Source organism: Chiroxiphia lanceolata, chromosome 16 (genome assembly GCF_009829145.1).
Source record: "Chiroxiphia lanceolata isolate bChiLan1 chromosome 16, bChiLan1.pri, whole genome shotgun sequence".
NCBI lineage: Eukaryota > Metazoa > Chordata > Aves > Passeriformes > Pipridae > Chiroxiphia > Chiroxiphia lanceolata.
In genome coordinates, this window is record NC_045652.1 from 127,486 (window position 1) to 150,782 (window position 23,297).

At 44.8% G+C, this 23,297-nt stretch overlaps 1 protein-coding gene across 36 annotated transcripts in view; it reads right to left on the minus strand.

The window, feature by feature from the left end:
- Positions 1–23,297, minus strand: part of MAPK8IP3 (mitogen-activated protein kinase 8 interacting protein 3) — a 71,310-nt gene that overhangs the window by 20,663 nt on the left and 27,350 nt on the right. For 7 of the 36 annotated variants that reach the window (XM_032703590.1, XM_032703584.1, XM_032703587.1 and 4 more), the window contains 9 exons: positions 21,862–22,006; positions 16,277–16,526; positions 12,407–12,509; positions 11,414–11,532; positions 7,086–7,097; positions 5,459–5,476; positions 3,083–3,140; positions 1,964–2,116; positions 508–589 (listed from right to left, as the gene is read on the minus strand). In XM_032703590.1, coding sequence (XP_032559481.1) covers positions 508–589; positions 1,964–2,116; positions 3,083–3,140; positions 5,459–5,476; positions 7,086–7,097; positions 11,414–11,532; positions 12,407–12,509; positions 16,277–16,526; positions 21,862–22,006 — 940 coding nt within the window. Of the gene's footprint in view, positions 1–507; positions 590–1,963; positions 2,117–3,082; positions 3,141–5,458; positions 5,477–7,085; positions 7,098–11,413; positions 11,533–12,406; positions 12,510–16,276; positions 16,527–18,926; positions 19,027–21,861; positions 22,007–23,297 lie in introns of those variants that run through there. The other 29 variants (XM_032703592.1, XM_032703585.1, XM_032703583.1 and 26 more) reach the window with 12 other exon arrangements.

Sequence of the window (23,297 nt, forward strand, 5' to 3'; positions counted from 1 at the left end):
GAAAAGAATTAACAAGCAAACGGTGCCGCAGCACTAAGACAAGGTGGCAGTCATTGCTGCAAGGCTGGCTGTATAACCTGGACTTCACTGCACCACGTCCTCACGGCTACAGCTCCACTGCCAGCATGAGGACAGGTTCTTCTGGAGAAGCCTGATAGTTGTTAACACCTGAGCGGAACCCCACTGCACACTAGAGTTTAATTCCAAGTTAGGAGAAGCAGATACCGTGGTACGGTGCTGAGCAGGGCACTGCTCTGGCATCGGGCTGCAGAGGCCACATGCTGCACAGTGCTACTGCCACTGGGTCGGCTGCTCTGCTGGGCCACGTTCTGCTTTGGAACTTGTATGAAGATGTATTTCATGGTCATCAGCCACAACTTGTTCACCAACCTTGCCCTCATCACTAACAAAGGCACATCAATCTGCATCTCAGGACATACATATGAAGCAACATAGGTAAGTATATCAACCCCCTTTCCCCGCAGGCATTTTAGTAATGTCATATACCAATTCTGTACAGAGATAGCTGCTTACATCCTCCACCTCCTCTTTGGGCTCTCGTCGGGCAACGATGGCTTCGGATTTCACTCTAGGAAACAGGAAGAAAGGGATCAAACCAGCAAGTGACACCACGGCTGGCCCAGAGGAAGTTTAGGAAGAGAACCAGCTATGGGAAGGTCTGGCTATATCCATCACAAGGGAGAGATCTCAAACCACATGTACCAGATGTACAAATTATGAGATGCTTCTCTGGTATTTTCCCTCCCTCTTGCAGCGTGAGTCTCCGAACAGCCTCACCAACATCACCCCGCTTCTTTCAAACATTTGCTGTGAGCACCAAAATACTGGAATGGTCCAGCCATTTACTATTTCTGAACCATAATTCATGTTCAAATGTTTGATGAGAACATGGGAAAATGCTGGCTTAAGTGCTTCTTCTGGGCTGCTTCTGGTTTCAATGTGATTCTGTGTGATTCAATGCAGTGAAAAAAGCCCTTTGCCAAAATGGTAAAGAAGAGAACACCAAATCCCTGATTAAAAAATACTTAAAGTATTTGAGTGCTTTTAATTTCTTTAAACTCCCACATTATGAGACTCAAAAGGCATTTAAAAAATCTGCCTGCTTGCAAGACTACTTTCATTTCAGACATTCTGAACAATACAGAGACCAGCCTGTGTTATTCTTGGTGAATCTGAGCTCAGACTACAGAACCTTCCAGATTTCAGCTGCAGAACAAATCCTGCCCTCTGCCCTGAGCTCCTGCAGAGTCATGCACAGACAGCCACAATGGAACCGTGCTGTTCTGAGCCCCGGGAGGCAGCCTTAGTATAGGGATGTGAAACCATCCCAGGCTTTGCTGGGCATTCAGGCTTTGGTTTCTCTTGTGTGAGAGGAAAATAAGAAGTGGGATCTTCCTGTATCGAACTTTAGAATCTCTTCTGCCTCTTCTCAAGCAATGAAACAATTATCAACACGGGCATTTAAATATTGCTTGTGCAAGTCTGCATGAGCTCTTTCAGTAAATGAATGGGCATTCACTTCTCTCAGAACTACCCTGGATACTACAAGGATCAAGCTCTTGGCAGTTTCCTTCAAAACTATTGGTTTTGAAATTTCCTTTTTTTTTTTTTTTTTTTTTTTTTTATTTTTTGTTTTTTAATTGCAAATTGAAACCCTTAAAGCTCCGCTCCAGGAAGCCTGGATTTGAAGTTGCTGCTGCAGAATCCTAATTCTGGGGAGGAAAATTCTGGTTTTCTAAGGTTCAATAATCCATTTCAATCCAATAAAAACAATGCAATGCTAAAAAAATCTCGGCCACCTACCATCAGCCTTGTCCTACTCTGTAAGGTACCTTGGAATGCCAATGCTAATCCCATGAGTGAAACGGAGTCAAATGAACAGAGGAGGTGGGTTTAGCACTCCTCACTCTCAGCTGCCTGGGGCAGGGGGGTAATCACTCACCTCTTCAGCTCCTCCTCCAGCTCCTTGACTCTGGTTTCTATTTTGGCTTTGGCCTGCTTTGTTGCTTCCAGCTCCCCCTTCAGCACTTCCTGCTCCCCAGACAGCTGGTCCACCTTGGCAATCAAATCATTCTTCACAACGTTCAAAGCATTTCTTAAAGGTGTGAAAGGCACAATAAGCAAAAATGCTCCAAACCAGAAGCTGTCCATAAAACAGACCTTAAACTAAAGTCACAGACACTACAAGGACAAGTTGAAATGAGCGCATTTAACAATTCAGTCCAGCTCTAACTCATGGGAGATTAAATTTTGTGAAGACAGAAATCACCATAATTGGTCAGGATGAGGTTTGTCCATTCCTGTATCCTGACTCTCCTTCAGAAGATGGCAAAACACTGCAGAAGGCAGATGTAGGGTAACCTATTACCTGTGTAAAGTTCAAATCTATTTTTGACAGAATGAAGGTCTGAAACATGCCTTTCAAAACTGCTGCCATCTGCAATTGTGGATAATTGTGGTTGATGGCAATAGAAATATGCATTTCCAATCAGCTCCAAAAATATCTAAAATTATAAAATCAGCAACTTCCTATCACAGTTCCAGCTCTCCCCTGGGAATAAATACTGTGTCTTCTCCTTCCTGGCTCTTCAGCCTTAGTAGCTCGTTTGCCAGCCTTTCTCAAAAACTAACTCCATTACGTTGTCTGCTTCTCCTCTATCAACCATGAAATCTTTGAGAACTCTTCTCTCACAAAATTTTTTTTTCAAAGAACAAACCTTGCAAATAAGAACTTATGAACAGAAACATCCTCACAGAGGCTCAGACCCACAACTGGATTCCCACAGAAGTTAATTTAAAGCTTGCCATTGATCTCAGATGGCATCAGCCCCTACCAGCACATGCCCAGAGGCTTCTCCCAAGTGCCTGGAGAAAGGAAACGGTTAGGAAATAGCTCAGGAGAGCAATTCCTCTTCTACAACGGAAGGAACAAGTATTCAGGAGAACCCATCAGAGAAACAAGCGAGCCCCTGTGAGGTAGGAGTTCTGGCCAAGACCTACTTCAAGGTGACATCTTATTTATAACCAGGCAGGCAGATCAGAGAATGTGACAGTTCCTTACTTGGTCTCCAGCAGCTGCGAGTTCTCCAACAGCAGATTCCCCACTTCTTTGCCCATTCCTGAAAAGAAAGGCCAGGCAGTTTTCATCTGCTCTCTTAGAAACATGAAGCTTTTGTAGCACTGCCTGACTCATGCTTGAGGAAGAGAAATCACCTTTGTTAGGCTTCCCTAGGCTCCTGTGTTCTGTGTGGAGAGTGGAGTGTCTCTCACTGAATGACCAAACAATACCAGCAAAGACACCCATGTGTCCTGTAAAGAGCCCAAATTCAGAACTAGTTTCTCATCCTGACCTTCACAGACCTCCTTGAGAGGGACAGAGGGGAGAGCTTCCCTAACACCAATCAGGGCAGTCAAGGTGGTAACTCCTGGTTCAGCCATCAGCTATAGCAAACGTTTTTTATCATTCCTCAGAGAAAGAAGGTAGAGTTTATGGGTTTTTCACAAAGGACAGCAGAACACTGCCCAAGTTGCTGTCCTGATCTGCACACCAGTGATTTTTTTCCTTTCCTAGTATTAGCCAAATTTTCTGTTTCTCAGTACAGATTTGGGATCGTGACTGTGACCAGTTTTCATGCACATGAAAGGCTTCCCATTACCAGCCTTCTGCTAGAGCAGTTTTAATAGGACTGCAGCTTGTCCCTTGCTCTATCTACCTTGAACAGTTTTCTCACAGATGTTTAAAATGTGAAGTCTCAGTCCCATCACTTCAGATCCACACTCAACACCTACACCAGACACTCTGCACTTGCCCTTGGGCACCCACATACAGCTGCAATCTGCAGACTGGGTTACAAGAACATTGACAAATCTGGGGCTAAGAGTGAAGGCCAAATTCTGTAGTTCATAAAACCAAAGGAGTTTAGGGACCAAAAGCATATCTGGGTTGCTGAGTCCCAGGGTCAGCTTCTGCCTTACAGAGGGGGATAGAGGCCACCTGAGAGCTGAAGGCAAAGAGGCCTCTCCCTGTTGGGGGACAGTGCTGAGCGGTGCAGCTCGTATCTCACCACGGGTCCCAGAGCATGAGGAAGTCTCCCCCATCATCAGTGTTTGTGCTGCAGTGCTCCTTGTCCTGCCCTCTGAACTACCTCTTCCTTCATAGCAAAGACATCAACAGTTTTCATGATACTTCATTTGCCAATTAATTAGTATTTGCGAGAAAATTTAAAAACCCACAAATTTTAAGTAAATGAAAGTTAGAGGAACATGGCAGCACATGAGAAGTGAGAACACGTCACAACACTCCAACATACAGATCCTCTTCCCACAGTTAAATGGGATGAATTTATGATGGCAAAAGCAAATTCCCAGCAAGAATGAGTAAGAAGTAGCATTTTCAAAGAACTTTTGAAAAATTAGTAGACAGATAATTAATCACTTTGATGTTTCAGGCAATGTGTTCTTTGGATGCTGTGTCAAAGAATATTCCAACAGCACAAAAGTGGGAAACACTAACTGCAGTGCAAACTGCAGAGTATTTTGGGTTGGTAAGGTGAAGGATCTATAGCCCATTTTATTGTGGTATGCTGCTTATTGGTCAGAAGACTCAGAAGTCATCTGTTTATTACACTATTTTCTTGCTAATTTTAAGTGACTCTACAAACAATCAAAAAAATATTTAGCCTGTAAGGCATTAAATTGGCACAAGGACATTACAGGTGCTGAGGGACATCAAGGGAAATAGATCATCCCCATCTTTTTGGATTAAATCATCTTCCTTCCCATTCTTGAGTCATACATCCCTCTCTGCAGCTGTTTTTGGGAAAGAAAGGAATTCTGGGAAAGAGGATGAGCTATCATGCCAGAACACAGCGTTCCATCAGTATCCTCATCGTAGCTTCTACCTTACTCGGTTGTGACACAGTGACAACCCAATGCTTTAACCAGCCAGAGGTATGAAAGGCTGGTCTGGCAATAAAGAACTGGATGAAGCCTCCCAGAGCTGTGAAATGGGCACTGCGAGATAACCTTCCTTGTGCAGGCTGTAGTGGGACAGCCCTGCTCATGGGAAGAAAACCCAGTGTGGAGTGACTATAAGGACTCTTCACCCTTTGTGGTGTGGAGCAAAGGGAAGAGAGATCTGGGCAGAGCCCTGTGTAACAGAGCTCATCCTACACCATCCTCCTCCCACAGCCAGGCAAACAGTGTGAAGCATCAAAGCGGATAATCAACTACATGACACAGAGGAGAATCCCCAACCACCTCTACAGAGCAGCTGCATCCTGCTTCTTGGAGAGGTGATGCCACCACCACAAAAACCAAACCAAGGTAATGCAAGACATATGGAGGGATGGTGAGTGAATGGAAGGAATTTGGAAAAAATGCATGTTAAAAAAAAAAGAAAGAACAAAAATAAAAAAGAAAAAGGCCTTCGCCTTACCAAAGAAATCATCCCGCACTATGAGAGCCATCCCATACGAGAAAGGGAACAGAAAGAGATGGGGACAAAGGGGAAGAAAGGAAGAGAAAAAAAAGCAGCCATTAAGTACCAGTTTGTAAACAGCAAACAGAGCAGCTCATCAGCACGTGTACAATGTGTGGTGCCAGCACACGTGAGAAAGTAATCTTGTTCTACTGCAGCCTGACCTAACAGGGACTTCCACCTGAGAGCATCACAGAATGGTCTGGGCTGGAAGGGACCTTAAAGACCACCTCATTGCAACCCCCTGCCTTGGGCAGGGACACCTTTCACTATCCCAGGCTGCTCCAAGCCCTGTCCAACCTGGCCTTGAACAATTCCAGGGATAGGGCAGCCACAGCTTTTCTGGGCAACCTGTGCCAGGGCCTCACCACCCTCATTGTAAAAAAATTCTTCCTTATATCTAATCTAAATCTCCCCACTTCTGGTTTAAAACCATCACCCCATGTCGTATTGCAACAGATGTCAGGACGAGCTTGAGATGACCTCATCTGCTTATTCCATCTTCATCATTTCCCCTGTATGACACATCCTTGAGTTTCCCATCACCACAATAAAGGCAGGTCAACAGACATTATGAACAGGGTGAGGGAAGGACAGTGGTAGGGAGGAAAACTAAAAGAGGGTGAGTATCAAAGCTTTAATCTGGCCTAAAAAGGCCCAAATCCACCTCCACACTGCAACAAACTCCAACTCCACTTCAGTGGGAGGTTTTCTGAGGAATGTCCAGAAAAAAAGCGGCTTACGGTAAAAGCAGTTTGAATGAAAAGAAAGGATGATGCTGTCCCTTTCTTTGTACCATCACAGAGCCCTCACAGAGCAGTGCCGGGCACAGGGATGGGGCAAAGCTCATTGCACACCTCATCACACCACTGCAGCTGCCAAGTCACCACAGGGAAAACTTCACCCAGTTTACACTGAAATCAAGAGAGCTCCCCTTGACATCAACTGAAATCACATAAGGGCCCAAGTGTGTTTTACAGGACAGTGCAGAGGATGGCCCTAGGGCAGCAAGCACCTTCTCCAAACAAAGGACAGAGCTATCAGTGACAGATGAGCCATCACCCAACTCCTGCCAGAAAAACAGAAGCTTTGCCACTCTAACCCATCAAGAAAGCGTCTTTAATGTCGCTGCACTATACCTAAGAGGGCTGGTATTCACCAGGTAACCTCTACAGCGATTGGCATAGGGAGGGACTCCTCACAGCGCAGTGAGGAGGAGAGGACAATGGGACCTTCACTCAGCCTCTCCCCACCCAACTTCTGCTACAAGCACCCCTCCTGGCAGAAAAAAAAAAGCCATTTGAGCCCCGAGACCTCGAGTGACAGGTCATTGTGACACTGTGGAGCAAACCTGCCCATAGCCACGCTAGGAGAGCAGGTTGAAAGGCAGTAGGAGTGTGAGCAGAGCAGGGACCTCCGTGGGGACCCACCAGTGTGAAGCAACAAAGCAAGGCGAGGTGGGAGAAGTCTGCAAAGCCAACTGTGTTTGGACAAGAGCAGGGGAGTATCACACGTGTATACCACATCATCCAACCTCAACCAGGAGAAAAGAAACAAGAAAGGGAACTGAGCAGGAGATACACACCTGAGAACTCCCCTACGCGCCATGTCCAGCGAAGCACAGAGAGACAAGGGAAAAAGGAAGTGAAAAAGGATCAATCAGTGACTGAAACCAACAAAATCAAAATTTTGTTCAAAAAAAATTAACAATGATTCAGCCATTTCAATGTCAAAAGGCATGAAATAGTAAGGACAGGACCTGCTATGTCTGTCGATGGCATGACTCTACATACAGGACAGGGAAAAAAAAAAGAAACCCAAGGGAAGGTAAATTGTGGTACGACTGCAACCACACGGCTCAGCTACCCCCAGCTTTCCGGACGTGGATCCCAGGCAATCACATCTTCCTGGACTGGGTAAACCTTTACTTTCTCATCCTCTCTTTACTTTGTCATGTACCACTAAACGCTCAACAGCTCATTCCACTACCTCTCACTTTCCCCTCCTCTTGTGATTTTAACAGCTAGATTCTCTAATAATAACTGTGCTCTGCAGTGACACTTCATCTTGCAAAAGACAATTAGTTGCATTTAAAACCCTTTTGCAGTGCTGGGACTTGGTTTGATAATCCCATTTCAACTTCTGCATACAACACTTACTGCTAACAAGGCAGCATTTCTGTCTTCATCACAGACCCCCTGTTCTTTAATTTCCAAAGCAAACATAGTTGGTTATCCTAAACCTGAATCATAGAATCATTGAATGGTTTGGGTCTGAATGATCAACTCATTCCAACCCCCTCTGCCATGGGCAGGGACACCTTCCACTAGCCCAGGTTGCTCCAAGCCCTGTCCAACTTGGTCTTAAACACTTCCAGGGATGGGGCAGCCACAGCTTCTCTGGGCAACCTGCTCACCACCCTCACAGTAAATGACCTGCCCACTGAGCACAACTAAACTGATAGTGCTCCTCTGTGACCCAAAACACCTGGGATAGGGAAGAGCAAGAAGGGGGAGCTGATACAAGGGGGGTTGGGAGAAGGAGGAGATGGGATAAGGAAAGCCTACCCAGGATTGGGAGGTAAGAACCTGTGATTAACAAGAGAATATGCAGGAAAACAGCCAATTCAGTGCTCTTAAGGCTGTAGGAGAAAGAAGGGAATTTGGTCCCCAACTACCACTAGTAAATGATTGTTCTCACTCCACATTTTTCTTGAGAATACTTCCTATACAAATTCATGTATGTAAAGCTGTATTAGAGTGGAGGGGAAACTCATATGTTTCATTTGTCATTTTATATTTGAAAACTGCAATGAAGAATGCCAGTTTTGTACCAGGAAATGCTGGCCACTTTGCAGATATCCAGAAGGAATAAATGGGATTTTCCATTCCAGAATCAGACTTGCCTGCCAGACACTTGTCAAGGGTAATTTCTGTAGGCCCTGTTTTTAAGGTCCTCTTTTAATGAGATTTCTCTTTCTTTAAGAAACTGAGACAAAAAAAGAGAAAATGCTTTGCAGATTGATTGCCAAGTTTTGAGAGACTGGAGGAAGTATTAAGCCTTCACTTAGGTGGGGTTAAATTCATTAATTCATTTGATTTATAGAGAGAAGTGAGCTCCAAATATGACCAAGAGAGAACTCTTTCAGCTTGTGGATCTTGTTTCTTACATGACATTCATAAAGCACCATTTCCTCAGTGTCTCTTCAGACTCAAAAGGTACAGCACAAAGAGAGAACATTCTACCTAACAGAAAAGGCAAAATTTTGGATAATGTTGACAGATTTGTCAGCACCATGATCTAGCCCTTTGCTTACACCTCTACCAGACTTTCTTTTGTGCTTTCTATTGTGCAATGCAAAAAAAAAAAAGTACCAGACTCATTTCTTGTTGAGAGACATGACCCCGAGATCTCTCTGTGCTTCCTCCCTTTGTACAACCCGGCAACGCGTGTGTTCATTCTAAAGAACGCTTTTCTGTGCAAGAGTCAGTAGCCAGAACTCGGTAAAAGGATTAATTAGATCAGCGTTTCGCACAAAAAAAAGGCACAGTCCATCTCCCAGGTTTGAAAAGGAATCAGGAGAAGCCTTCCTATTCTGCTGGCCTGCCATGGGATCACCTGCAAGGGTTCTGCTGCTCTGCCTAAGCCAGAAATGGTACCAGCACAGAAATGTCCTCCTCGTAAGCCACACCGTGATCTTCAGGGGCCACACTTACATAGACCCTGTTCAACAAAGTCTTTGTACATTTTTATTGCAAGTAGTAACTGCCAAACAACAGACATCTCACCACCCTGAAGACTCTGGGCAGCCCTATAACTGGAAGAGGAGAAGCTTCTTTAACTGAGACTGTGGTGAACAACGTTGCAAAGCTTTGGTTTTTTGATAACAACAGTCTGCATTTCTCCCTGATTACTGGGTCAGGCTACAGGGTAATCCCAAAGGAAAGCGGATTCCCAGAAGGCAGGCTTCCAAAGTGGGAGGCAAATTCATTGTCCAAAGCAATTCATACATCAAGCAAGTAATTTTCCAGAATAGTAACTCTTTCAAGCCAATAACCCCTGATGCCCCAGTCATTCTGGGGGGAGAAGGAAAGCAGCAGTTGGCACAGTTATTAGTGGAGAGAGTCAGAGAATCAACCAAACACTCCTTGACAAGGAAGCACTTGAGCACCAAGATAAAATAGATAGTCAGTGACAAGATTATCCGTGGTTTTAGTGCTTTGATTCTGCTAGGAAGAGAAGTCCCAGTAATGTAAGGAGCTGGCTAACCAAAATCCATTCACAGCAGGTAGAGAGAGGAAGCTTTAACCATCACAGGTAGCTCCTACTGTCAACCTTCTCTTTAAGCAGGAGCCCCAGCCCTTCTGCAATGGCTGCTATCATCCAGAGGATTCTCAAACCTGGAAATCTTGCTTTTCATTTAAAATACTTAATTTTGTAAGTATCTGCACACGTTGGCTCCCATCACTGCAGGCAGAGAAAGCCTGTGTGTTCATCCTAAGTCTTCTACAGATGTTTTTCTTCTGGCAATCTTGAGTTACAGGTGAAACAATAAATGATTTGATGCTTCAGGCCATGGTCATCAACCCATGCACGAGGCCTCTCTTGCATGCTGCAGGACTAGCATCATGATTTAAAAAATCAACCCAAACCTATCAATATCAAAAAGCTATTGTGAGCATTCTGACAGCGGTCTGGATCTTGTTCTTACATTCCAGTCACACTATCGCCTAGAATAGTAACAATTTCACAGATATTTGTCTTAGATGAAGTAAGAAGTTTTGTATTAACCTCCTTTTCAGTCTTCAGTCCACATCTTCAAGGTTAAGTTTTTGGTGAATAGGGCAAAATCTACCCCCTCTGCAGAAACATACTCTTTTAGAAGGTCCTTATACAAGACACATCAAAGCTGATGCAAGTATCTTCATAATTTGTGCAAAGGTGAGCTGCTGCAAATGTGTGACATGATTCAGCCCATCCTGTTCTGGACACATATACAGAATCAATCTTACAAGATTATTCTTAAGCAGATCTACATTGGTAATCACCAGAAAAGAAACTTTCACTTTCAAATCAGATCTCTTGCTACCAAGTGCACAGAAGGCATGTTGCTGGAGTCCTCATGTCTCCTAAGACTCCTTAAGCTCAGCAGTAAGGTGGAAAGTGAGATACACAGTTATAAACTCCATCAGCTGCCTGTGTCACCTGAGTATTCAAAGACCACTCGTACTGTCCTGATGCAGGAAAAGAGTCAGCAGGAATTAAGAACATGCTTAAATTCTGTCAGAAATTAAGGTCTAGATACTCAAGAGTCTGATAAAAAACGTAAGGAGAGGGCTCAGAGTGCTCCCTGAGGCAAAGCTGCTTCTTTGATTGCTGAAGTCCCAGCCAGGAACACAGAACACAGCCCAGCTGCAGGTATTACAAACACTTTCAAAACCAGCCTAAAAAGTTACTACATGTCTTAGACAGACTGTAAAAGAGTAAATATTGCATTACAGACTATAATATTTCCACATAAACTTCAAAAACTTAAACAGAGGAGTTACTTTCTTACAAATTTCAAACAAACTGTTTATTCCAAGTACAAAATTACTGGGGGGAGCAATTTTTGGGGCAGAAGGAGCAAATTTTGGCTTCAAACTATTTGTCTGGGAGTATCTTATAGAAAAATATCTTATGCACATAAAGACAACACAAATAAAAGATACCCAATAGCTGAGGTTATTTTCTAAGTGAGTGTTACTGTATTGCAGGTACATGCTTCAGTCACATTTATCTCAACTTCCAGGCATTTTTTAAAAAGCTAAACATCCAAGTTCTGGAAAAAAAAAAGAGAATTTAAGTGTTTCTGGAAGCTTATTATATTGTCATTGTACCAGAGAAAAGAGAATGGTTCTAGCAAGGTTTTACCTAGCAGATCTGCTCCTTCATCAACATCTCCAATGACCTCGGACCCAGCTGTGGACAGTTCATGGTACAGGGAGTCTGTGTTGATGCCAAATGCTTTGTTCACAATCCCCTGTGTTGGGCTGTTGTTGGAAGCAAAAAAACAGAAGGAATCTTGTTACCTGGTAACATTTAAGCTCAAACATTTGTCTTTGAGATACTGAGCATCCCAGACCGTCGCAATCAAAAGCCTGAGAGCACATTCCACCTGTTCACCATGGGATTCTTCTGAAAACTCCATTGAAGTCCTCTGTGCACTTATGGGTCACAATTGCTCTGACCAGCCTCACCTGGCACTCACACCCACCCACTGGTACCAGGGCTCCCTCTGATCTCAGGCCTCTGCCTTCAGTCCTTCTCTGAGCTGCACCTGCCTTCAGCCCCATCTCCTGCTGCTCCTGGGTAGCACTGGGACCGAATTCATGCCCTTGCCTTGTCTGCTGACAGAACCCACTACCAGTGCTCTGCTCTCCCCGCTCAGAGCCTGCAGGACTGGGATGCTTGGGGTTACCTCTGCTTGTCCTCTCTTGTGGGACAGCCTTGCCTCTCTCCTCAAACACTTGAAAAAATAAAAACTGAAAAAAGCTTGAGGTTTTAAAATGGAATTCAGAACTGAACTCTTATTAGACAAATGCATCTCTTCCCTCTTCCTGAGAGCTTACGTTCATGCCCTCTTTGCTTGTCTTGAACCTTCTGTTGCTCCATCATCTCTCCGTCCTCCCTGACCCACCAAGGCAAACAAGCCCAGTCCTGGGTCAGCTGGACAGATCCTGCTGCAGATCACCAGCAGGCATCTGCCTTTTTGGAGAACCCAAAGCAGGTCAGGACCTCTGACACTGACACTAGGCAGAACTATGTCAAACAGCTGCCTTGTGAGCTCAGTGTGAGCCAGAGAATCTGTTCCTCGCTCTTTGTGAAGCCAAGTGACAGAGCACACAGGGAAGTCACAAGCAGTACCTGCTACCCGTGCGTTCCAGGCGGGGGTCCTGACACATGTCCAGCTCTGGAGTAGAGTCAATGATGTCCTGGACATCGGACCACTCATCACTGCTGCCCATCCCTAGGTAAGATAGTACATGTCATCTACAGGATCAGGACTTTCACAGGATGGTGTTTCTTGAAGGGAATTTTACAGCTTTGAATATCGAGGCTTGAAAATTTCATGGTGCCACATTCAAGGTCTTAAAATCAGAACAGAAAGTGGCTGAAGGCACAATTGCAGAGCAGGAACATCATAAGCATCCCCCCACCCCCACCATAACAGAGCATCACCAAAGTCATTGCCCTGAATACCCAATAAAATGGGATAAACAGAAATACTTCATCCATTGAAGTAAATTCCAAAAAACCTTTTTTATCTGCCAGTAAAAACTCTTCCATCCCCATGCAGCATTTGCTGAGATGGGAGGGCAAGACAGTGATTTTCTGTACAGCTTCATAGAGATTACTGTTGTTAGGAACTGCCACTATTTAGTTTTACTAGAAACAATTTTTCGATACAAATTCTCAAGTCTACAGTGGTTTAGATACCCATTATGGTGAAATTTCACTTCAAATCGATACATGAAATCTGCTCTGGATTCTGCATAATCTACAGCCTCAATCCAGTATTTAAAGAATAAGGAAATTCTTCCTCTTGTTAGATCTCATTTATTGGATACCAAACTCTTCAAAAGCTCAGACTTGTACCTACTCTAAACAAGAAACACAAACACAGTGTTCACACAAACACAGTTCCTGTTCACACAAGGGATTCCTGAAGGCTTAAGGACTTAATTTGTGAATTACATTAGTCCCTCAATGACATTAGATGGGAAATTTTTCACCTTTCCAAACGGTCTCGGTAGCAAATATACACAACCCATGACAACTGGAGCGTTGATTTGATTCTTTCAGGCCAGCATTGTGCACCAAATCCACACTGGAAGACAAAGTATGATGTGGATCTGCTGCCAAAGCAAGGCAGCAGGTCTCACACAAACACCGCCTTTCTCAGCTTTATTTTATCAAGCTGGGAAGCTTTTCTGCAAATACCTTTCAGTACCCTTTTCGGTACCTCAGCTCTAAGGCACATGCATCACTGACAGACATTTTAATTACAGATGCATAAAATACATAATTAAAATTCAAGTATGTGAGTTTCTTCTCAGCAGGGAGAGCTGATTTTGCTTTAGGCATGAGAAACACAGCTGAAAGGTTGAATATGCAAAACGCAGGAAAGACACAACTGTCTGCCTTGAGCAGATCCCACAACATCATACTTCCACCAAGGAAAAAAGCTTCCACATGCACAGTGACCTCACAATTGCACAGATACAGAAGAGAGATGACTTTGACCCAAGAAAGCTGTTGATAGTAAACAAGCTTGTAAAGCAGCAACTGTAAAAATCAGGGTATTTATAGGGCATTCAAATTACTGACATCCATGCTTAGCTTCTCTGATACAAGTGTTGCATGGCCTTGCCTTGGCCAGGATCACAGCCAGAACACAATCTAACATCTGGCTGTGCAGAACCTGTATGTTTCTACAGACAACTACCCTAGTTTCTGGCAGATGGACATTTGTGGCCCTGGGACCCCCTCAGGAAAATACAGACTGGGACTCAGTCACAGCAGTTCTCATTCAGTGCTACAGCAAAAGATGTTATATGCTGGTTTATAGTCTTAATTTGTTAGGAACCAGCTTGTGAATGTTAGAGGAATTTCTGCTTTAGTAATAACTCAGTTATAACTTCTGCTTTCCAAGTAATAACTTGGGAAAAAAGATGATCAGCTAGTTCAGACGCCAACCTGAGAGACCTATGCTCATCCCTGTGCTTCTGTAGATTTTTTTAGTGACCTTCAGCTAGTCTTACAGTCCTTTTGTATGTTAAGTTCACGACCTGTAAAACAATTCACTTCTCATTTCTGATGGCCACTGCAAGTCTGAATACAACCCGGGGTGAGATCTGCTCAGACACTGCATGGGCACAGCTGCATTAAACAGCACAGAAAAGGCCTTTTATCGTGTTATTACACCATTTATTTATTTACACCATTTATTTATTTACACCATATATTTATTACACCTAAGGCAACTGAAGGCCCACACTAAGACCTTAAACCATCTTGTCCGGGAGCTGCTCTATGCTGATGACACCGCCCTTGTCGCCCACACAGAAGCAGCTCTGCAGCGTTTAACACCCTGCTTCGCAGACATTGCTGAGCTCTTTGGGCTGGAAGTCAGTTTAAAGAAAACAGAAGTTCTCTATCAACCGGCACCTCAGGAAGTCCTCCTTTATCCCCATCTCACCACTGGCCAATCAGAACTCAAATCAGTCCAGCAGCTTAATTACCTAGGCAGCCTCATCTCCTTGGACAGTAAGATTGACGGAGAGATAGGCAACAGGTTAGCAAAGGCATACAGTGCCTTCGGAAAGCTTCATAAAAGAGTTTGGTGAAATAAACACTTGAAGAAAAGTACAAAGATCAGTGTTTACAGAGCCATAGTGCTGTCTACTCTCTTATATGGATCTGAATCATGGGTCATCTACTGCCACCACCTGTGACTCCTAGAACGCTTCCATCGACGCTGCCTCCGTACAATCCTAAACATCCACTGGTCAGATTATGTGACCAATACATCTGTTCTAGAACAAGCAGCAGTCACAGGTATTGAGGCCATGTTGGTGAGAACACAGCTGCGATGGGCACGGCACGTCTCAAGGATGAAGGACCACCGCCTCCCCAAGATCTTGCTTTACGGTGAACTTGCCACCGGCTGCCGCACGAGAGGAGCCCCAAAGAGAAGATACAAGGACTCCCTGAAACAACATCTCAGCCTTGGCCACATTGATCAACATAACTGATCTACTCTGACCTCCAACCGGAAGACCTGGAGACACACCATCTATAACACTGCTGATGCCTTTGAGAAAGCACGCAGGATCACCCTTGAGAAGAAAAGGCAACACAGAAAGAATCGTGCCTTGCAGAATTTACCACCTAAGGAGTCTTTCTGCTGTGCCTTTTGCAATCGGACATGCCTGTCTCCTATTGGCCTTTTTAGCCACCAACGCGCTTGCGACAAACGTGGGTAGAGACCTTTCCCAAATCTTCATTCGCAAAGCCCAGCCATGATGATGATGACGATGATGATGATGATGATGACACCATTTATTTATTTAACAGCCTGGTGCTAAAGCTTAGGTGATGAGAAATCATTAATTCAAATTACTAAAGAACTCTGGGAAGTGGACAGAAAACAACTGTAACTTCCAAAGATTTGGGGGTGTTCTTATATGAGAAAGAAACTAAAAGAATCAGCTCATTTATCTGAGAAAACCAGCTGGACACAATTGCTATTTTTAAACACATCAGGGTGTGGGATAAACACACAGAAAGGAAAATAACTATTTAATCTGAAAAATTTGGCATTTGAACAACTGGATAAAAATACTTATGAATAAATCCAGAGAGAAAACTAAATATAAGCTTTTAACTGTCAAATTGATGAGGTCCAGAAACAGCTTCCCAAAAGTTCAGCCTAAGATGGGACTTGACTGCTTATGAAAGAGGTTGGATGAATGGATGAATGCCACTGCAGGGCACTGAACTCAATAATCTGTCCCCATCCTGTGAATTTGTGAAATATTCATATTACTGATGTTTCAAAAATTTGCTACATAGAAAACTGCTAACATCCAATTAACCCTGCCTCACTCATGTACCTTCCATGTCAGGCTTCCTCAAATTCCATACTTACAGAGTAGTCACCCAGCCTCTCCCTGTAACAGAGACACATACAAGCATTGGGAAGTTGATTACAATAATGACAAGCTGCCATACCTATGCTGACATTCCTCATCTCCTGTGTGACCTGGACTTCCATGTTCCGGCTGTTCCGCTTTTCTCGTGCCCTCTTATTGCTCTTGGTGGTGCCATTGGTGTACTCGCTGATGGGCTGGATGCTCTCGTTCAGAGGGGTGACGGCAGCAGAGGGCACAGATGACGTGGGAGTGTTGGACTTGGTTCCCGTGGTGCTTGGCGTGGCAGCTGCTGAGGACTGCCCAGATTCGGACATTTCATCCTGGGGGCACTGTGGCAATTCCAGGGAGGGGGAAGAACAGAAAGGGAAAAGCACAGCTATACATTTCAGTTAATGTCCCATTTGTTGGGGTATGGCTGCCTTAAAGCATTATGGAGCATGGCTCTTGCTCGCTGTACCCGCTACATGTCCAGCGCTTACTGGTGACACCGGGCACTGCCACCACAGTGAAGCAGCGAGTTCTCGTGCTAAACTCAGCAAGCAAATCCCATCTGTGAAAGGGTTGATACCCTTCCTCCTTCACTACTGAACACTGCTCTTTACAAACCACACCAGTTTGTGACCTCAGGAAAGATGGCCTTATTACAAGTGAAAAGCACCTGCAGCTCACACTGACTACAGTGAAAGCTGAAGGGCTTTGGCACTTGCGGCAAGCCAGGCCAATGTTTTCCAAGGCTGGAAGGCACCATGCTTATCACTTGGGAAGGATCTGAAGTGGCCTCCTAGAAGTCTTGGCTGATGTCATTACTGTAAGCCACCAACACACCTGGATGAGAGAACAGCAAACTGGTTTTGCCACTAAACTGCAGAAGCAAAGCAGACACCAAGCTGGGATGGTCTGGCTTGGCTGGCACAGGAGACCTATGTCCACAAACCACCTTATGCAGAGCTAGCCAGGCATGGGTCCAGCTGGAGAACACAGGAGAAATAGGTGTGGTTTCCCACTTCCAAATGGCAGGATGACAAGACCCAAGAATTCAAAAAGCTGACAAATCAACAGAGGAGATGGATTCCCAGTATGGAATACGCAAAACAGCTCTTGGGTTTACAGACATTATAGCCCCATTTCTTGTACCACTATCTCTTGAGAAACAGGGAGGCTTTAAGGCTCTGGCGGAGTTTTACAGTGTGACCTGTGTTTGTCAATTAAAGCAGCACTGCTTCACTCAGCCAAGGAACGTCCTGACCAGTGCTGTGATCATTCCCAGACCCAAATGAGATCTCCCCACTCTTCATGGCAGCCCACTCTAATTACTGCCAGAAGGGAAGTGACAAAATTAATGCTGAGAGTTACATGTGACAGTGAGTTGATATTGGGTGTAGTGACATTCAGAACCTGCACGTCCAGACCCAGCTTTCATCTTCACCACTGGCCCCCCACCTCCTGTGCAACTACTACAGAGATCCTGGTTCTGCTCCGAGGCTGCTCTGAGCTCCCCCACCTGTGACACTGTTTCACTTCACTCACTTGGAAGTCTCATTCCCTTGTTCTAATAATACTTTCACAACATAAAAAAAAAATCCAAAATGGGATGAGCGAGAAGACTGAAAAAAATGGTGACTTAACCCTTTGCAGCCATACTTTTTTTTTTCAATCTGGAATCTTACTAAGATCTTCCTTTAATTAGACTGGCCTCTATATGCTTATCTTAGAAAGCCCTGCTGAATACTGCACCATGGAAACCAAAGGTTTTACATTGCACCTGAGCATTTATATTGGAAATTTAAGGTTTTTTTAAATGGCGTTACCATTAAATGCAATCTACGTTTTGCAGAGTTTCTGCATTTTCAGTCCAAACAGCACCCATATTCCCACATGAATACCCAAATTGTCTCCCTGCACATTTGCTGGTTTTAGCATCAAGACTGAGATGAGGACTTTGCACTTAGACTGCTACATGTGAAAATGACACTTCCCACCTCTACTTCATATTCCTGGTTCAGGAGCTACTTTCCTAATATGTAAAGAAAAAAAAATCAAATGGGGTTTTTGAGAACAAATAGGATACAGTAAGCCTTGGACTACCTCAACGGCAGTTTGCCTGCTGTGCTTTCTGATGTACAAAGGGACAAAGAGTATCAAGTGTGAAGCGCAATCATGAAACCTCTTTCCCCGAACAAAACTGCTGTTGGATGAAAGTCTTCAGGGATGCCCTTGTACCCACTGTGAGTCTACGAGAATAACCAAAGTCCAGGAACACCTCAGCATAGTAAGAGACACCCAGGTGGGTCCACATGTCATTCCTTCTTCTTATGAACCAGATGTCATTCAAAACCCCTGGATCACCAGTGTCTATAGGGTGGTATTTGTAACAGAGATATCCTGTAACTTCTTGTTTATTGGCATAACCTGCCCCTCACCCAGAGCACACCAATGAGAAATTACCCTGGTCTTCCACTTACTCTTTGGTTATAGATCTGAGTTCTATATTTACCTAGAAAACGTACTTTATCAACCTAACAGCCTGCATTGGAGAAATTCCTCCCAAATATAAATACTACCAACACGCTCATCTTCACAGCCCAGGAGCTGGTATCTCCATTCTACTGTCTGACTGCTCTGTTAATGCTAAATATTGCACTAAGAGTACAGCTGTCCTCTACAGCACAGAAGGCATTCTCCAAAACCCATAGCTCACCCAAAGAATACTCTCCACAGCCACCACTTACCTACAGCCATACCTGTCAACCTCCTAAACATCAACTGTGTAGTAGTGACCTCCAAAATGCATTGCAAAGGCCCAACATTCATAGCAGTCATATGTCACCATGAGAAGCCACAACTGTATGGTTATAACACTGAAAGCATAGTACATAAAAACAAAAATGTTAAGAACTTTCATCTCCAAAACACTGTATAAAATAAACGTACAGCTGAATGCAAAAGTAAAATAATGACAGCAACTAAAACAGAAAATAGTAATAATAAATAAACAAGGACACTTAAAATATAACTATAGTATGGCCCCACGAAGAAGAAAAACAAGTCAGAAGAGTCAGGTACATACTGGGAAGGTGAGTCATGTGTGTGCAGTGACGTCAGCAAAATATCAGAACTTTGAAGAAGGGGCAAGGGGTGCATGAGCCACACTGCTGAGATCTCAGTCATGCAGAGGATTTAAGAGACAGTGTTTCAGTCAGAGAGCAGGCAAGAAGCTTGCAGGAGGAAAATCTCCATTTCAAACTGCAAATCCAGCAAGTCAGTCAATCACACCCTTTAAGTATTCATACTCAGGAAGCCTCCATAACACACTACCCCATCCAAGTCTTCCACAGCACAAGCTCCCTGGCTCCACCATACCATCTAGCCTGCTTTATCCCAGCATTCCACTCTGAGTCTCCCTAACGAGCACCAACACAAATCCCAGCAATACTCACAGGATACATTTGGAGCAGCACACTGCTACATCTGCATAAAGCTTTCTAGGAACCAGAAATGGATTTTTTTTGCCTGATACAACCACCACCAAATCATTAAGAGATCCAGTCAGCAATCATAAAATCACAGAATGGTTTGGGTCGGAAGGGATCTTAAGGATCACCTAGTTCCAACCCCTGGGCGGGACTTCTTCCCTGCCCATGGTAGGACACCCTCCATAACCAGAACTTGGACATCAAAGCTTTTTCTATTTATCTGCATTCCCCTGCAATGCAGATGCTGGGTTACCAGTGAGACCCATTCAACTTCTTTCACAAGTTCTCAACGAGATCACTTAAGGAATTACACCATAGCAAGGCTGTGGAAGATGGATGTAACCACACTGTCCTCCCAGCTTTTCTCTAAAACCTAACCCCCTCTGCCCAGCCTGATCACTGGAGAGCTCACGGGCCTGTTCACACCGTGGTGTGCAGCACTGCCTGGAGAGACCAAGGAATAACTGATCCCAGAGGCAAGCTGGGTTCTGTGCATTTTGGTTGTGCTGTATTGTGCAGTATTGTGTTGTATTGTGCAGTATTACTATGAAGAAACGGATTCGTGCTCTGTCCTCATTTCCACCATCCTTAGTTATGTAATTGCACTGTGGCCCTGCTATTTCCTAATTCCAGGCAGAGCTCTCCAGAAATGACTATGGGACTTGAAGGGCATTCTGCAAGTTGCTACATTTCCCAAACTTCTGTGCCTCTAACACTACAGCGAGGATTGGGTTCCGAGCCTCCATCTTAGCCAAAGATATTTTGGATTTTCAAATGCCATGACGGCAGAAAGCTGATGAAGTGCTGAGACTTGTGCTGTGCTAGTAGCCTGGCCACTTTACAGAGGTACTGTTAAAAAAGTTAAGTTGCTGCTTTCTTTTCTGAGTAAACTGTGATTTTGTCTAAATTTCTTGTGCTATGCATCAAGAAGGCCACTGCTGCAGAGTCCCACAGGCCAAAGCCCATCCATGGAAGCTGGAGATGTGCAGAATGGGTACAGCAAGCAGGGGGGCTTCTTTCTTTTTTTTTTTTTTTTCATTTCCTCTCTGCCTTTACTGCCTCAATGTATTTTACAGGATCACAGCTTTTCAAAAGGAGACCAGTCCTTACATGTGACATATAAAACATATGATGTTCTACAAATTCCAGGTAGAGTGAAGGTAAATTTGATCAGACACTTTTGAAGTAGAGCAGAAGCTCTGTGAGATACCAGTGGACACATTGTGAGCATGCTCAGCAGAGGCACCAGTGGCTCTCAGACCTGTCACCACGCATTTGTGGAACATCACTCAGAGAGAGAAATTCAGTGTGATCCTGAGTACAAAGACTTGGCAAAGTCTAGACATACAGCTCCTGGGAAATGAGGGTCACCATGTACAGCCTAACCTGCAAACAGCTGCAGTGAGCTGTCAGCTCACAGCACACCACCTGGGCCTTGGGGCTCAGACCAGGCTTCAAAAGGCAGAGCAGAGCACTCCAAATGGCAGAGCAGAGCATGAGAAGCATCAGGCAGCACCATGGGCTGCTCTAGTGCAGCTGCAATGCTGTGAGGGTTTTGAAAGCCCCGGTGCAGAAGGCAGAGTAGTGATGGTGACAGATGTACCGAAGGTAGACAGTGCAAGTCTAGAGCAGTGACTAGGTATAGGAGGAACATAAGACCTTTAGGCGCAGTGCAAGACTTGGGCATCCACAGAGGATGAGAAGCCCTTTTTAGTGAAGACAGGAAGGCCAGGACACCAATCAGTCAAAAAAGGACAAACGCTGGAGGACAAGTGCAACCCAATGCCTGGCCCCACCTGAGTTGCAGAAGCCTTGCTCTTATCAAGGGGGAGAGAAGGGACAGGTTCCACCATGTCCTCTCCCAAATAAGCTATTAAGAAGTGAAGGATTTCTCTTCCCTCAATCCCTAACTGCCTCCCCACACATCCCTCTCAACTTGGGGCCAGCGAAGTAAAGGAGATAATCCCTGAGACAAGCAGCACGAGGAGCTGTGTCAAATCCTTCCCACACCATATGCCAGATCTGCAGAAGAATATCCTCCCACCTCCAACACAGCTACCATGGGAGCAAACACACAGGGAGAGGCTGCAAAGGGTTACGGACACAGATTGGTCTCCAGCTTAATGAAAATATGGGACGTTATTGACAGCAGGAGAGTGGGAAACCCTTGCTCTGTGATGATCTAGAAAACCTTGTAGCTGGAGTTGGACTGCAGCTGGCCGAGGTCACTCAGGTGCCAGTGGTCCAGTGTTGGGATGATCTTGGCCCCTATCTGCCCACGTACCATGCCATCAGCGAGGGGGAAGACATTCAGGGAGCTGGGACGTTCCTTCCTGCTAAACAGAAAAACAGAGAGAGAGGGGAAGACATCTGTTAGCCCTGTACAAGGTTCTGACAGAAAACAAACACCACACTAGTGTATGTGAAATATTAGTTTCTAGAAATTTGATCGCACTCTCATGGGACAGCTGTCTGAACTCCCAGCTCCCAACTTGATGTTGGCTGCCCAGTCCCATGGTGCTACTACTAGTCATACCTCCTCCTGGGGTGACTTTAAGAGGGAGGGGGTCAGTGACAATAGGCATGACTGACTGCTCCATCAATATAAGAAATTTGGAGGAACAGAAAAGTGCAGGGAATCACCAGTCAATTTAATTCTCAGTGTCTCTTCTGAGAAACAAAGGTACCGTGGGAAAACAAGCCACTGCAAACAACTCTCACAGCAAAAAAATAAAAGCTCCCATAGCTCCTAGAGATAGTGAGGAATGAGGCTTTAAAGAGTCATCTACATGGCACTTCTGTATATTCCACTCCAAATCTGGTGAGCTCCAACAACAGGAAACAGACAGGTTGGATCACTTCCCATTTTAAGCAAGGGAATACTTGCTTAAAACAGTCTTTGATCCTCCCTCTATATCCATATTATAGCACGGTCACAATTGAAACTAAACAAAGGTATAAATAAATGCATCATGCATATTGCCAGGTGTCTCTAAGTGTGTTCTATTCATCCTCTCCTTTCTGGCAATTGCAGATGACTCACTAGCTGCAGGTTTGATTCTGAACATAAAAGCTGGCATAGGTTTTGAGACCAAGCTTCAGTGGGAGAAAATCTAGAGCAAGTAGTGGAAGTAGAAAGGCTGCAGCAGCAGCTTGCTGAACCTGGCGACTGGTTTGGTGCCAGGGAAGCAGGTCTGCAGGGACAGAGCACACCTCCACTCTGGGAGTATCTCTAGTTGACTCCAGTGTCCCTGCAGAGCTGAACTAAGCTGATTCTCTGTGTGATGTGCACCCACACTGGGGCTCAGTGATGGTACTTCATCTACTCCTGCATGGGGCTTCCACTTATTTGTGGGGGGTGTGATGAAACCTGCTCTTCTGTACCCCTCTGTTAGGAACAGCAGATCCCCTCCCCAGCTTTCTGTAATGGCCATCAGCACAGGTGTGATGCCCAGGCTGGGAAACCAGCACAGCCACCTCACCCATGATCATGGCAAACAACTGTCACAGGACCCATGGCTCCTGGGACACAGCAAACACACTAACACAGGGGATGGTACACCAGCCAGCTCCTTTAGGAAGGATGGAGGTGGAGTGTCCAGCAGAGGAGACAATGTTTGCCCAACC